The 12,476-nt window shown below is 44.2% G+C and overlaps 1 protein-coding gene across 2 annotated transcripts in view; it reads right to left on the bottom strand.

Annotated features, from left to right (window-relative positions):
- Window positions 1-4,749: 4,749 nt before the first annotated feature.
- MTHFD1 (methylenetetrahydrofolate dehydrogenase, cyclohydrolase and formyltetrahydrofolate synthetase 1) overlaps window positions 4,750-12,476 on the bottom strand; it is a 74,670-nt gene continuing 66,943 nt past the window's right edge. For both annotated transcript variants that reach the window (XM_058567100.1, XM_058567099.1), the window contains 5 exons: window positions 11,526-11,703; window positions 9,063-9,170; window positions 8,333-8,485; window positions 7,045-7,138; window positions 4,750-5,000 (listed from right to left, as the gene is read on the bottom strand). In XM_058567100.1, the coding sequence (XP_058423083.1) occupies window positions 7,049-7,138; window positions 8,333-8,485; window positions 9,063-9,170; window positions 11,526-11,703 (529 nt within the window). In that variant the 3' untranslated portion in view covers window positions 4,750-5,000; window positions 7,045-7,048. The remainder of the gene's footprint in view (window positions 5,001-7,044; window positions 7,139-8,332; window positions 8,486-9,062; window positions 9,171-11,525; window positions 11,704-12,476) is intronic.

Below are 12,476 nucleotides of genomic sequence, written 5' to 3'. Positions count from 1 at the left end.
GCCAGGCGCCCAGGGAGCCGGGAAGTCACGGTCGCAGCCGGAGCAAGGAGCCCTCTGCAGAGGGACCGCAGCCCCGCGGCGCCCCCTCCCCAGAGCGCGGGGACCGACAGGCGGCGGCACCAATGCGCGCGGAGCGGGCGGGCGCGGGGCGGGGCCAGGCCGGGGGCGGAGGGGCGCAGAGGGATTGGAGGCCACCTGCCAGCCGCGTGCCCAGCCGCGCGGGAGCAGACCTTTGCGCCCCTAGCCTGGGCGCGAATCCTGCGGCGCGACCTCATCCGGGCCAGGGCAGGGGACCACCGAGAGAGAGCCGGCAGATGGGGAGGCGACCAGGGTAGTTAGCCTCGCATTTTCTGAGACGCAAAGTAGCACTGCCGTTATAACCCCCCCGCCCCCGAATATTTAAAGACACAGCAGAAAGCACATTTTAAAAGTAGGATTCAAAACCGTGCAGAGTGAAGTCTCGTTTATTTGGAGAGAAAATTAAATATATGAATTGAAACAGAAAAAAACAAAACTTTCCCAGGTGTGCGTTTGGGTGTAATGAGGTTACCATGGTTCATTGCCAAACAGGCTCTCAGAGGCCCGAGACTCAGACCCTTGTCTCCCTAGTCTAGAGGGCAGGTAGCGATGATGCGACCTGTGTGCGGGCGAGGTCAGAAGGGCACAGGAACCCAGCCCCACCCATCTTTTATACCTTATATATTTCCAAAAATAAGTTAAGGCAGCTTACGAGTTACCCGTGTTTCCCTTCAGGATATTCCTAGATGCCTACTTAACCTTGTCCCTCTCAATTGAGCGAGGGTCGCCAACAGGAGATGGCTTTCCTCAAAGGGCACGCGTGACATCTCCTCTCCTGCCTGACTGGTTAGGTCGTATATTTTCATGCATTTTCTGAGTCTTGATCTAAACAAGTTGCTGGCCATAGTGGAAAGCATCACAAGCATTTATCTGTGCACATAAAGCATTACCATATCCCCCAGGAAAGGTGCTGCTGTGATTGCTTAGGGTGACTGTCCTTGGGTCTCCCATTACCTACAAGGGCATTCCTTGGAGCTGCAGCTGTGAGGCCCTGCAAGATGCACAGTTCTTGCCTCCCCCTCTGGCCTCTCCCAGGCACACCACCCAGATGAAGGTGGAGGGAAGGACTACTGAAAAGCAGCTGTACTTCTCTCCTTTCTTCCACAGGATCATGGTCTTTGGGAGCGTAAATCTTGGTTATCCATTTTTGGATGTTTTCCCAGGAATATATTTTACCTTTCTAAGATTCTATAGCTTCCACTGAGACTTATTAAGGAAAGAACTATTAGGACACAATAGCAAAGCTGAATCTAAGTCGTCTGGATTTTAAATTTACCGATAAAATTTAGAGACCAGAGCTGTAAAACAGGAAAATCTATAAGCATTTAGTCTAGTTGTATTAAGAATTCAATTTATCTTTGTTCATTCAGCAAACCCCAGTCTGTGAAAAGCTAACCCTGCCTACTGCCAGTTTCGAACTTCAAACAAGCCAAAAGAAATCCAGGCACTCATAAGCAATTGAGATGCTATTACTTATTGAGATCCAAGTTTTCTCAAATCTAGTGCATCTGGGAGTTTGCAACAATTTCAGGCAAAAATAAGATGAGCTTATCTAGATGAAGACAGGGTAGAAAGCTGTCTTATTAGGAAGTAGTTGGAAATAAAACAAGGGACAGGTTAAAACAATAAAGTAGATCTCATTTCACTTGATTTTCTTAAAGACAAAAAAAAATAGTGAAAGGGAACTGAAGGGTGGTTTGGGGTAAAGAGGTGAATTGCTTTTGTATCTGAAAAGCACATTTCTTTAAGGTATGTCACAAACAACTCATCCCTAGCCTCTACCACACACACACACTCACAAATTATACTGCTATAAATAAAATACTGCACTGTGGTTTTTCTTTAGGATATGACTAGAACCCGATGCCATATCTGAGTTTTAAAAAAATGTATCCAGTACCTCACGCATGAAGGAAACGTCATTCCTGATCTCACTTAAGTGACAGACTGTTTAAGCTATTACCCATATCATTGTCTGCTACATCACTAGTAGCTTTTCATTATATAATGAGAAAGAGGCTATAAATATCTGTCTCCAATCTGATGAGAAATTATCCTACCTACAGCTTATCTTGTTAACATCACCAGATACCAATAAAATAGTTTGCATATTTATCCTAACTCGTATTTATCTGCTCTCTATTGATCATATCATTTCTCCCATGCTGGTCCCTATCCACCCATGCCTGCGCCTGTAGTTACCAAAAATGGTTCATAACTCCTTTGTAATGTTTCTTACATTTTAGAGACCTTCTGGGAATAAGCCCTCCATCTCCCTGGTTCCTCCATCCCCTTTCCCTGGTACACCATTAAATGAACCTGTGGCCCCAGTTCTCTGGTGGTTTGATCAGTTCCTGGGCACCATCAGGGTTGCACTAGCCAACAAAAACTCAACAGTAATTCTGTTGGAATCTGCTTTACTTGACAGCACATAAATGCTGTCTCTCTTTTGAACTGATTGTATATACATCTTCAGTGCATGGCAACAGCCTCTGAGGTGCAGATCAGAGAAGGTGCAAATCTTATTATCAATAATATTACAAGTATGGGGAGGGAAGGCATTAGCAGCCCAGACAAGGGAAAGAATGGGGACAGGGAGACCACTGACCTGGAAGGACTCCTAGCCCCAAGGTAAAGGCACTGGACTTCCTCTGGCAACACATCCTAATATGTACCCCAAGCACTAATGCTTCTGTAGGTCTTAGGTTGGGTCTTCAGTCAGCCTGCAGTTACTTTTTGTTCTTGATGCCTTCTCTTTATCACACCTCTTCTTGATCAGATTGAAGAATCATTCCACAAAACTCATGCCGTCAATAATTGCTCAGCAGCCTTCCTCACCTTTTCACTTCTTCCCCCCATTATCGTCCCTTCCTTCCGAAGGGATGTGAAATGGGCACAGCTTTCCTCCTGTCACAAATGGACGTCCATTTCTGTACAGCCTGGCAGGGGCTGCCTTCTAGGACAAACTCTGAAAGGCAGAATGTGGTGACAAGCAGAGGCTCTGGAGTCAGATGACCTAACAAGTTCATCTGGCAGGCACTGGCAGTGCAATTTTGAAGTCTGCCTATCTGTAAAATGGGAATACAAACCTAATTTACAGATTTGTCCTATTATAATTTATCTCAGTTCCAACCAAAAGTCAGCTCCCATTTTGAAGCTAGAGGTCACTCTTTGGGCAATTCTATAGCTAGGAATTTATCCTGTAGATGCTTCCATGTAAGTTACAAAGATACATATGACATGGGAGTATTCACTGCTCCATCATATGTAATGGCAAAAACCATGAAGCAATGGTAAGTGTCCATCAACAGAGGACTGTTTAGATACTACACAGCCGTAAGAAACAAGACGTATCTCAAACTGCCGATGTGGTGAGATCTCTAAGATATATCGCCAAGTGGAAAAAGCAAGTTGTACCATTTGAATTTTTACTGAAGGCATATTTTACTTCCACTTAGGAAAATTCTTGCATTACTGACTGGTCCATTAATTCCAAGCAATACCTGGTAAAAACAATTTGGATTATTTATTGTAATAGGGCTTTGTTTACAGCCTTTGGCTTATAAACCTCCACTCACCCTCTCCCACCAATTGTGTTCACTATTTCTATCAACATTAGGAATTTAAACCATGTGGGGACATGAGGAAGCCTAAATCCTTTAAGATGATCTTTAAGTCACCATGTCTGACTATAGACTGCTTTCTTCCCTTGTTACAAACTGAATTCCCCGCCAGTCCCATTCCAGGTGAGGTTCTATAGGACATTTAAAAAGAACATCAGAACAGTGAACTCTGCAGACAGGGCCCGAATGATGCTCTGGCATGGGAACTGACAACATCACTGAGGGTGTACACTGCCTGGCATGGTACAAAGCATGGTCGAGCTGGGGCTCTGCACTCAGCACCCCTTTGCCACATGCCCCCAAAAGCATGGCCAGCATTTCTCTGCACTGCAAAACTGACTGTATTACAATACTGATGTGAACCTGGGTGGTTAAAAATAATAAACCAAGGACACCAGGAAAAACACTACTCTGCCAATGCCAGCAGTGTTTATCACTGCCACCAAGGGGATGCAACATCTTCTGGAAGGATCCAGTGCAGGAAGAAGAGTGGAAACAGGGAGGAAAAAGTGGGAGAAGAAGAACAGAGATAGAAGATAAGAAGAGAAAGGAAAACATTCTGTAGGGAGGGACAGAGCCCACATACATGGTATAAGAAGCTCAGTAAATATTTGCTGAACCAACAGAGCAGAGAAGGCTAACCTACTGTTACTGCTATATGACTATCCTTCCTGAGGATGTTACAAATAAATGGTGCTAAAGCTGTGACAGAAATGGGAATTCCAAGGAGGTTCAGGACAAAGACCTGTATAAGCAATACTTTCACAGGGTAAAAAAATGGAAAAATATAGGAAGGTATATGATAAAAAGGCCGATCCTCCATACCCTACTTCCCCCTAACCCACTCAGGAGGTCTCCTGATTATGTGTCCTCCCAGAAAGACGAAGCAGGCACCATTCTCCCCTTAAATACCACAGTATCATAAAGTACATATTGCAACTCGTTCTTCAGTCCCAGGGGTCAGCCCAGCAAATGGGCTCACACAGGATGGCAGAGATACTGCAGAGCAGTCTGTTCATGCTACAATTTATATTTAAACAACAAGACAGCAAAATTATTTCCTTTTATTCTATGGAACTTCAGTAAAGTAAATAGACATGTGCATGATTTGTGCTAATTCATACATGATAATGGGAATTAAGACCAAAGAAAGGCTTCTGGGGAAACTCCCACTATTTATTTCAGAAGATCTTCGAGGCAGGGGCTGACTTCTCTCGACTTCCCCACACTTCTCAACTGACAGTGGGCCTGAATAGACACAGACCAAACTTTCAAAGTAGCTTCTTGAAGATGGACAATCTGGAAGGAAAAAGAAACGAGAAATAAATGTTTTCTCTAAACGCTGAAATGTTTCCTCTTCCTTTCCACATGGCACCACTACCCTCTCAAACTGTCAACGTTGTTAACATTTATATCCTGTCCCACAACCAGCTCTTCTAGGGTCTGTCCATAGACTTGAAAACAATGCACACATTTACATATGGCTCTGTGAATACCATTCAAGGCCAGACCATTTCCACTGTCACATACGCCCTCCTAAAGCGGTGTTCCCCCACCATCAAGCGCACAGCCTCTCTCCTACAATGTAGGCAACCAGCCTCACAGTTGCTTAGATGGTGACTACAGTTTGCTTCCACCTGGACCTTTCCTTTCTGAAACAATGTGAGAGCTTTTGTTTACTTTATTACCTTTTGACACCCTTGTCTTTTCTAGCTCTGTCTAGTCTTTCTCAGTTCCTGCCTCATGCTATTCCACGGTGGATGTGTAACTCTAGGTCACTTGCAGGTGTCAGGACTCCCCTTGATTACTGTCCAGATCAAGATTTGGTTTCCTGAAAATCACGTCTTCCTTTTTATTGGTTTATTCCTCATTTTGCTGGAGTACATTGCTAAACAGGAAGAGACATGGTGGTGGCAAACCTGTACACATCTGAAAATAGCTGGATAGATGTAAATACAGGTGGAAAGTCATCTTTCCCTGTGAACTTGGAGGGAATTCCTCCATTGTCTAAAAGCCTCTTATTGCTGATAAGAAGAAAGGTGTTCAGTCTAATTCTCATTTTTCTGTAGGTAAGCCATTTTTTCTTCTCTGGAAAAGGATTTGTAGGATTTTTATCTTTGATATTTTTGAAATTTCAACTAGATGTGTTTAGGGATGGCTCATTCACTGTGATGAATACCTGGGGGCCTTTTACCTAAGACCCCAAGAACTCCAGGACTGATCCTGTTCCTTCTCTTTTCTACTTTCTGGGATATTTACTCAACTCTTGACTGCTAATTGTCTATTCAGAGTACAGTAGTCCCCCCTTATCCACAGTTCCACTTGTTGCGGTTTCAGTTACCCACAGTCAACTGTGGTCTGAAAATATTAAAAGGAAAATTCCAGAAATAAACAATTCAGGAGTTTTAAATTGCACACTGTTCTGAGTAGCGTGATGAAATCTTGCACCGTCCTGCTCTGTCCCACTCAGGATGTGAATCATCCCTTCGTCCAGTGTATCCACACTGTATACACTTCCCACCTATTAGTCACTTAGTAGCCATCTCAGTTATCAGATACACTGTCACAGTATCGCAGTGCTTCTGTTCAAGTAATCCTCATTTTACTTAATAACGGCCCCAAAGCACAAGAGTAGTGATGCTGGCAATTCAGATATGCCAAAGAGAAGCCATAAAGTGCTTCCTTTAAGTAAAAAGGTGCAAGTTCTCAACTTAATCAGGAAAGAAAAAAAATCATATACTGAGGTTGCTAAGATCTACAGTAACTTTTATTACAGTATATTCTTACAATTGTTCTATTTTATTTTTAGTTGTTGTTGTTCATCTCTTACTGTGCCTAATTTATAAATTAAACTTTATTATAGGTAGGTACGTATAGAAAAAACATAGTATATATAGGGTTTGGTACTATCCGTGGTGTCAGGCATCCGCTGGGGGGCCTTGGAACATATCCCCTGTGATAAGCGGGGACTACTGTATACAGACCTTCAGCTGCTCCTGCCCCTCAACGTGCCATTGACTCAGAATGCAGAGCCTCCTGGGGCTCCAGCAGAGGAGGTCTAACCTCCGCGCAGTCCTTCCATAGTTCACTAGACGGTAGCTTTCTCCCCTACACTGCCAACCTGTGACAAGTTGTGCTCTTCTTCCAAAAATGTGTTGAAATATAAATATTTCATTCATTGGTTACTGCCAACTCTCAGACTGCCCCCTCTCCCCTCAGTGATGTCTGGAAAGAAATGTTTTGAAAGCATTAGAATTTGCATTTTCATAGCTTTAGTTGGAGTCTGATAATTTATAAATATGCTGCATAAGGAAAAAGGCGAAAATCACCAGTGACAACTTACCTGTTTAGAACAACCCATTCACCTGCTCAGTTTCAGGGTCCAAATCAATATCATAGAAACAGGGCCGGGTAGGGAGTCCAGGCATCGTGCTCATCTAGGAGATATGAAATAGCACTAAAAATAAACTGAAAGTGATCTTTTTTTCCACCTTCCCCTCAGATAGAAAGCCCAAAGCATAAGATAGAATATTACTCTGTAGTTGTCAATAAAGGGGCACTCTTCTTGTTATACATTAAAAATCAAGGGGCCGGCCCTGTGGCATAGCAGTTAAGTGTGCTCGCTCCGCTGCTGGCGACCTGGGTTCGGATCCCGGGTGTGCACTGACGCACCGCTTGTCCAGCCATGCTGAGGCGGCGTCCCACATAAAGTGGAGGAAGATGTTAGCTCAGGGCCAGTCTTCCTCAGCAAAACGAGGAGGACTGGCAGATGTTAGCTCAGGGCTGATCACACACACAGACACACACACACAGACACACACACACACACACACCCCCCAGCACCTTCTTACTGTACTGAAATAACCTAACTCCAAAAGCATATCTACGGGTTTCTTTTCCACTGTGTATTGGCTTAGTTTAATATTTCACTCCTGGATTGCAGGTAAGTACAATCTGCAGGAGTAGGGTAGTGGGCAGATCTCAGGGGGAACCTGGGCACAGGATCAATGTTAACTCTGGGACAAAGTCCGTCCAAACTGTGATTACATCCGTAAGCATTGGTCTACCTCCCTATTGGCAATTTCTCTCCTTTAATACGACAAGAAAGCACCTGATAATTAATTCATCTTGAGGTGTAAATAAGCAACCTCACCTTTCACATCTATAGGGTTCATTTGCATTTTAAGTGGGAAGTTCTTTACTCATAAACAACGAATTCTCTGAATTTCAGGCATAAGCTCTAGGCCTGTCAAGAAGAGGAGAGAGGCACAGAGCCTCTGTCCCGACCTCAGAAGGGCTGCTGGGAGGACCAATAATCTGTGAACGGCACCCAATAAATGTCAGTTGTGGTTATATACAAGCACTAACACAGCCTACCAATCAGGCCCGTCCTGGATCCAGTCATACTGCCTCTGGGAAACAATTGTTATTCAGGACACACAGTCATGGCATCATCCTTGAATTGACACCAAGATGGTCCACAGCAAGATGATTATTCATCCAGGCCAGACTCCAGCCTTCTCCTCAGCAATGAACTCTGCTCATCTGGCATCTGCTGATGGCTTCAGTAATCAGTTTAGGACGAGAAGCAGAGGAACAAGCGCCCTTCTTTGTCTGCTGCACACACTTACCGTTCCTACCAGGGGGTACAGAAAACCAGCCCCGACGCTGGCGCGGATGTCTCGAATGGGCAGGACAAAGCCTGTAGGCACGCCTTTTTGCTCTGGATCGTGAGACAAGGACAAGTGTGTTTTGGCCATGCAGATGGGCAGATTCCCAAAGCCCTGGGGAAAGAAGGGAGCAGAAGTAGGACAAATGAAAAGCTGGCAACACCACAAAGAACATCTGGACTTTGTGATGATATGGATTCTGCTATTTGAAACATCTAACTCCCTTTATATCCATCTCTACCTCACTGCCCTCCAGCTTAGTTATTATAGATCAAAAATAATAATAATCATCTCTGTTGGGTGAGGAAGGTAAGTACTCACAACGATATTCCACAGTGAATGTTTTACTTTCATCTATATAAGCAATTAAAAATGACAGTTTGGAGCAGATGTGAGAATATGACTGAAGGCAGGCTCTCAATATTTTGGTAAGACACTCGTATTTCCTCATGGCTGTTCCTCCCATCATATACCACCCATGGGTGGATAAAGAACTTGGGACTAGACTACCTCATCCAAACTCAGTTTTTCAGAGGAGAAAAGGCTGCCGCCCAGAAATGTGAAGCAGTGGGTGCTTGGGGGGCTGGGAGAACTCAGGGGTTCCGACTCCAGGGGTTCCTACCAGGGGGTACAGAAAACCAGCCCCGACGCTGGCGCGGGGGTGAAAAAACAAACCAACCCAGCATCTAACCTGCTTTGTGTAGACTTCCACTTTGTGCTGAGCTTCGGGGAGCAATTCAATGTCGTCAGCCCCATAGATCTTCTGCGCAATGATCCTGATTTTATCCTCAACTGGGAGCTAATAGGGGAGAGAGGGGAGATCATGACTGGACACAGGTGAGGATGCTTAACAGGGACCTAGCCACATTCCAGGTCACAGTGCCCACAAGGGCCAGAAGATGTTTTATACACATATACAGATATGCAAATAGTTTTGAGGTTTATCAGGTTAGAAACATTTTCTTTTAATACCAAGCCCCAGATCTTAGAAGTGGAAAATGTCCCACAGAGGTAAAGTTACTGTGTGTGTGTGTGTGTGTGTGTGTGTGTGTGTGTGTGTGTGTATTTAGGACCTCACTAGGTACATCGCAAACTACATTGCTGACTATCCAAGAATAATTATTTTTTTATAAATAAAAAGTAATGTTCTAATGCTGGAGATCAGTCTCCTGTGAAACCAGACCTGGGATACTGTTTATGAAATAAGACACCCAATATCCATCCACACAATCCCTGGTTTGTATATGAGAGGCAGATGCTATCGTTAACACAACATATTGATTGTTAATTGCTGTTACTTGGAAATAGTTATAAAAGCAAAATCATCTACATATTAAAAAAAAACCCAGTGAATTATATGATCAACATGCACTGGGAGTCGTGTTAAAGGATGTGCATTCCGTGGCCCCTGAAGCAAAGAGTGCGGCAGACGGAAGCCAAGGGTCCAACCAGTGTAGTGAGGGCCTGCGCCCCACAGGGCTGTTTCCTCCAGGGCAAAGCTTTCAGAGAAGTGGGGCCTGGCGTCTTAAATGCTGCTGCAGCCTAGTTCAGGGCAGTAGGATTCAGAGGAAACAGCAGGGAGAAATTGCCTAAAGGAAATGGGAAGGAAAGCCACTCACAGGTAACTTGGATGAGCAAGACTCAGGCAATATATCTGACTCTATACTCCCTAGCAACTAAGGCTAAGAGAACACACTGAGTGAGTTTTGTTTTTTTAAAGGAATAATAATCTATCTATAAAAATAACAATTCCCCTTTGAACTAAACAGTGATAATTTACGAAGGGGCTTTGTATAACAGGTATGAATAAAGTGACTACTCAATTATGGCTTCATAAAGATGCAACAGAGATTACTTTCATATGCATCTTATAATTGGAGCTCCATAAATGCCGAGGCACATTCAGAACTTCTGAAGCAAAAGGACTTTTGTTGAGTGATGATTTAAGGCCAACAGATGCTGAATGAGACAAAAAGTGGCAGCCTCCTGTTTGTCAGAACAGAGAAACGTTCCAAGTAGAAATGGGTTATAAAGTCCTCATTACGCCACTTCTTCCAGGTTTGCTGCTGGCCTTCAAGGACTGGGCTTCCTAACTTAGGCACCGTGGATGGGGGCTCAGAGAAGGGACCTATAAATGCTTTGCATTTGTGTACAAATTTGTGTTTATGGAATTTCCTAAAAAGATGATTGGTTGGACAGATTTTCAAACCAGTTGATAAAACTAAGGCACAATAGGAAAATATCCACATCAATAGGAGAATGTTAATTAACTGTCAGTGTATTATAGCTGCAAGGGGCAAAGAAAATAAGAGAATGCTAAGAATCAAGAGTAATTAGGTTTCTTCCTTCTACCTTTTTATGGCTATTTTTGAAAGTCTATGATTATCTTTTAAAAACCAAGCCAAGAACTAGCCTAGAGAATACAAGCAGAAAACATCCATCCCATATTCCTCACAAAGTTTCCAACTATTGTAGGCAGACTTCTTAATGTCCAATCACATCCTGAAATACATGGACAGAGAACAAAACACAACCGTATAATAAGAACCACCTTTCTCTGAACTGACTTTATTGTATCACCGACTAGCAGTGGTCTGCTTGGGCCAGACGTAATATAATTGACTCAGTGATGAGGAGGATGCTGATGCCCGCCAGGGTGCTTTGGTTTTGCACCTGAGAGCTTCTCTGACTTGAGGCAGCCCCGTACCCAGAAATGAGCTTAGGAGCACACTGCTTTCCCCTCTTCCTCGGAAGCAGTCAGAAAACTTTTCTGAGTGTGATGTAGCCCCTTGCCAATCTGCCATAATGTGGTTGGTGCCTTGGGTAAAGACTATAGTGAATTACACTCCTGGTTCTATATGTAACCTTTTGTCCTGCCAGCAAAGAGACTGTACTGGGAGCCTTTTCAAAAGTTAGGATGTGAGCCAACTTCCCACGGCATTCTTGCCTGGACTCCCTACTCTGCAAGTAAACAGCAACCTGCGTTGACAAGAAAGCTGTCTGGAGTGGAAAGTCCAGGCTGTGATCGTGTATTGCACCTTCGTGGGAATCAAACCCACAGGGCTGAAGCTGCTAACCCCAGGTTCTCAACAAAGGCAGCCACACAGAAACCTCATCGTGCTTCTTGTTGTTTTGCCTACAGCAAGTAACCCACCTTGAGGTCATAAAGGAGCTGGAAGCTGCTGGGTGCCTGAGCTGCTCTCTGGACGGCCTGAGCCAGGGCTAGGGCGCCCCTGCCCCCTTCTGCCCAGTGAGTGCATTTCACAGCGTCGAAAGCCCCATGTTCTTTGGCAAGGCAGCTGATGAGGTCCAGCTCGGCCTCCGTGTCTGTCCTGTAAAGGCAGCGCTTCATGTTAAAGCATTGATGATGGCTGGAGAAAACAGAATCTTTGTTTTTCCCATTAAAACCATGTGAATTACCCACTGACAAATGGACACTAACCGAGTAACTGCCTGGATTTGAATCCCGGCTCCACAGCTCACAAGCTGGGTGACTTTCGGCCAGTTACTTAAGCTTTACGTGCCTTCATTTCCACGTGGGTAAATGGGAATAATCACAGCACTTATTTCATTGGGATATCATGAGGCTTAGATGGTAAATATATGCAAAGTACTTAGAACTTTCCAGGCACTTCATAAGGAATCAATAAAATACTAACTTTTTAAAAATTGTGCTTCCCATTTTGCTGTGGTTAGACCATTAGAACAAGACCAGCATTACAATACCTAAACTACCCATACAAGTTCTCTCTTGCATGGACACTTCCAGCTCAATATGTTCAACTCTTTGTCAAGATAACATCCCACCAGACCTACTGAAATAATGCAACTCTGTAGGGCAATGACCTTCTGTTAGCACAAAAGGCGTCTAGATACCAAAAAAGAACATTTAGCTTCAGGCCTGTGTGTTATCCACTTCACCCATGAAGCAGGGGACCCACGGGAGCCAAATCTGACCCTGGACCCCAGGTGGGTGAGGTGATGAGTTTGCTGGCAGTATGTGGTGCCTGTCATACCACAGGCTCTCAGTAACGGCTCCTAAAGCACAGGCTTAATGACCAATAGCAGCAACTGAAGAACAAGATAAAGCTAAGAGCAGTGCTGG

This window comes from Diceros bicornis, chromosome 24 (assembly GCF_020826845.1).
Source record: "Diceros bicornis minor isolate mBicDic1 chromosome 24, mDicBic1.mat.cur, whole genome shotgun sequence".
Taxonomy (NCBI): domain Eukaryota; kingdom Metazoa; phylum Chordata; class Mammalia; order Perissodactyla; family Rhinocerotidae; genus Diceros; species Diceros bicornis.
The sequence above is the reverse complement of the archived record's forward strand: the minus strand, read 5'-3'. Positions and strand labels throughout refer to the sequence as shown.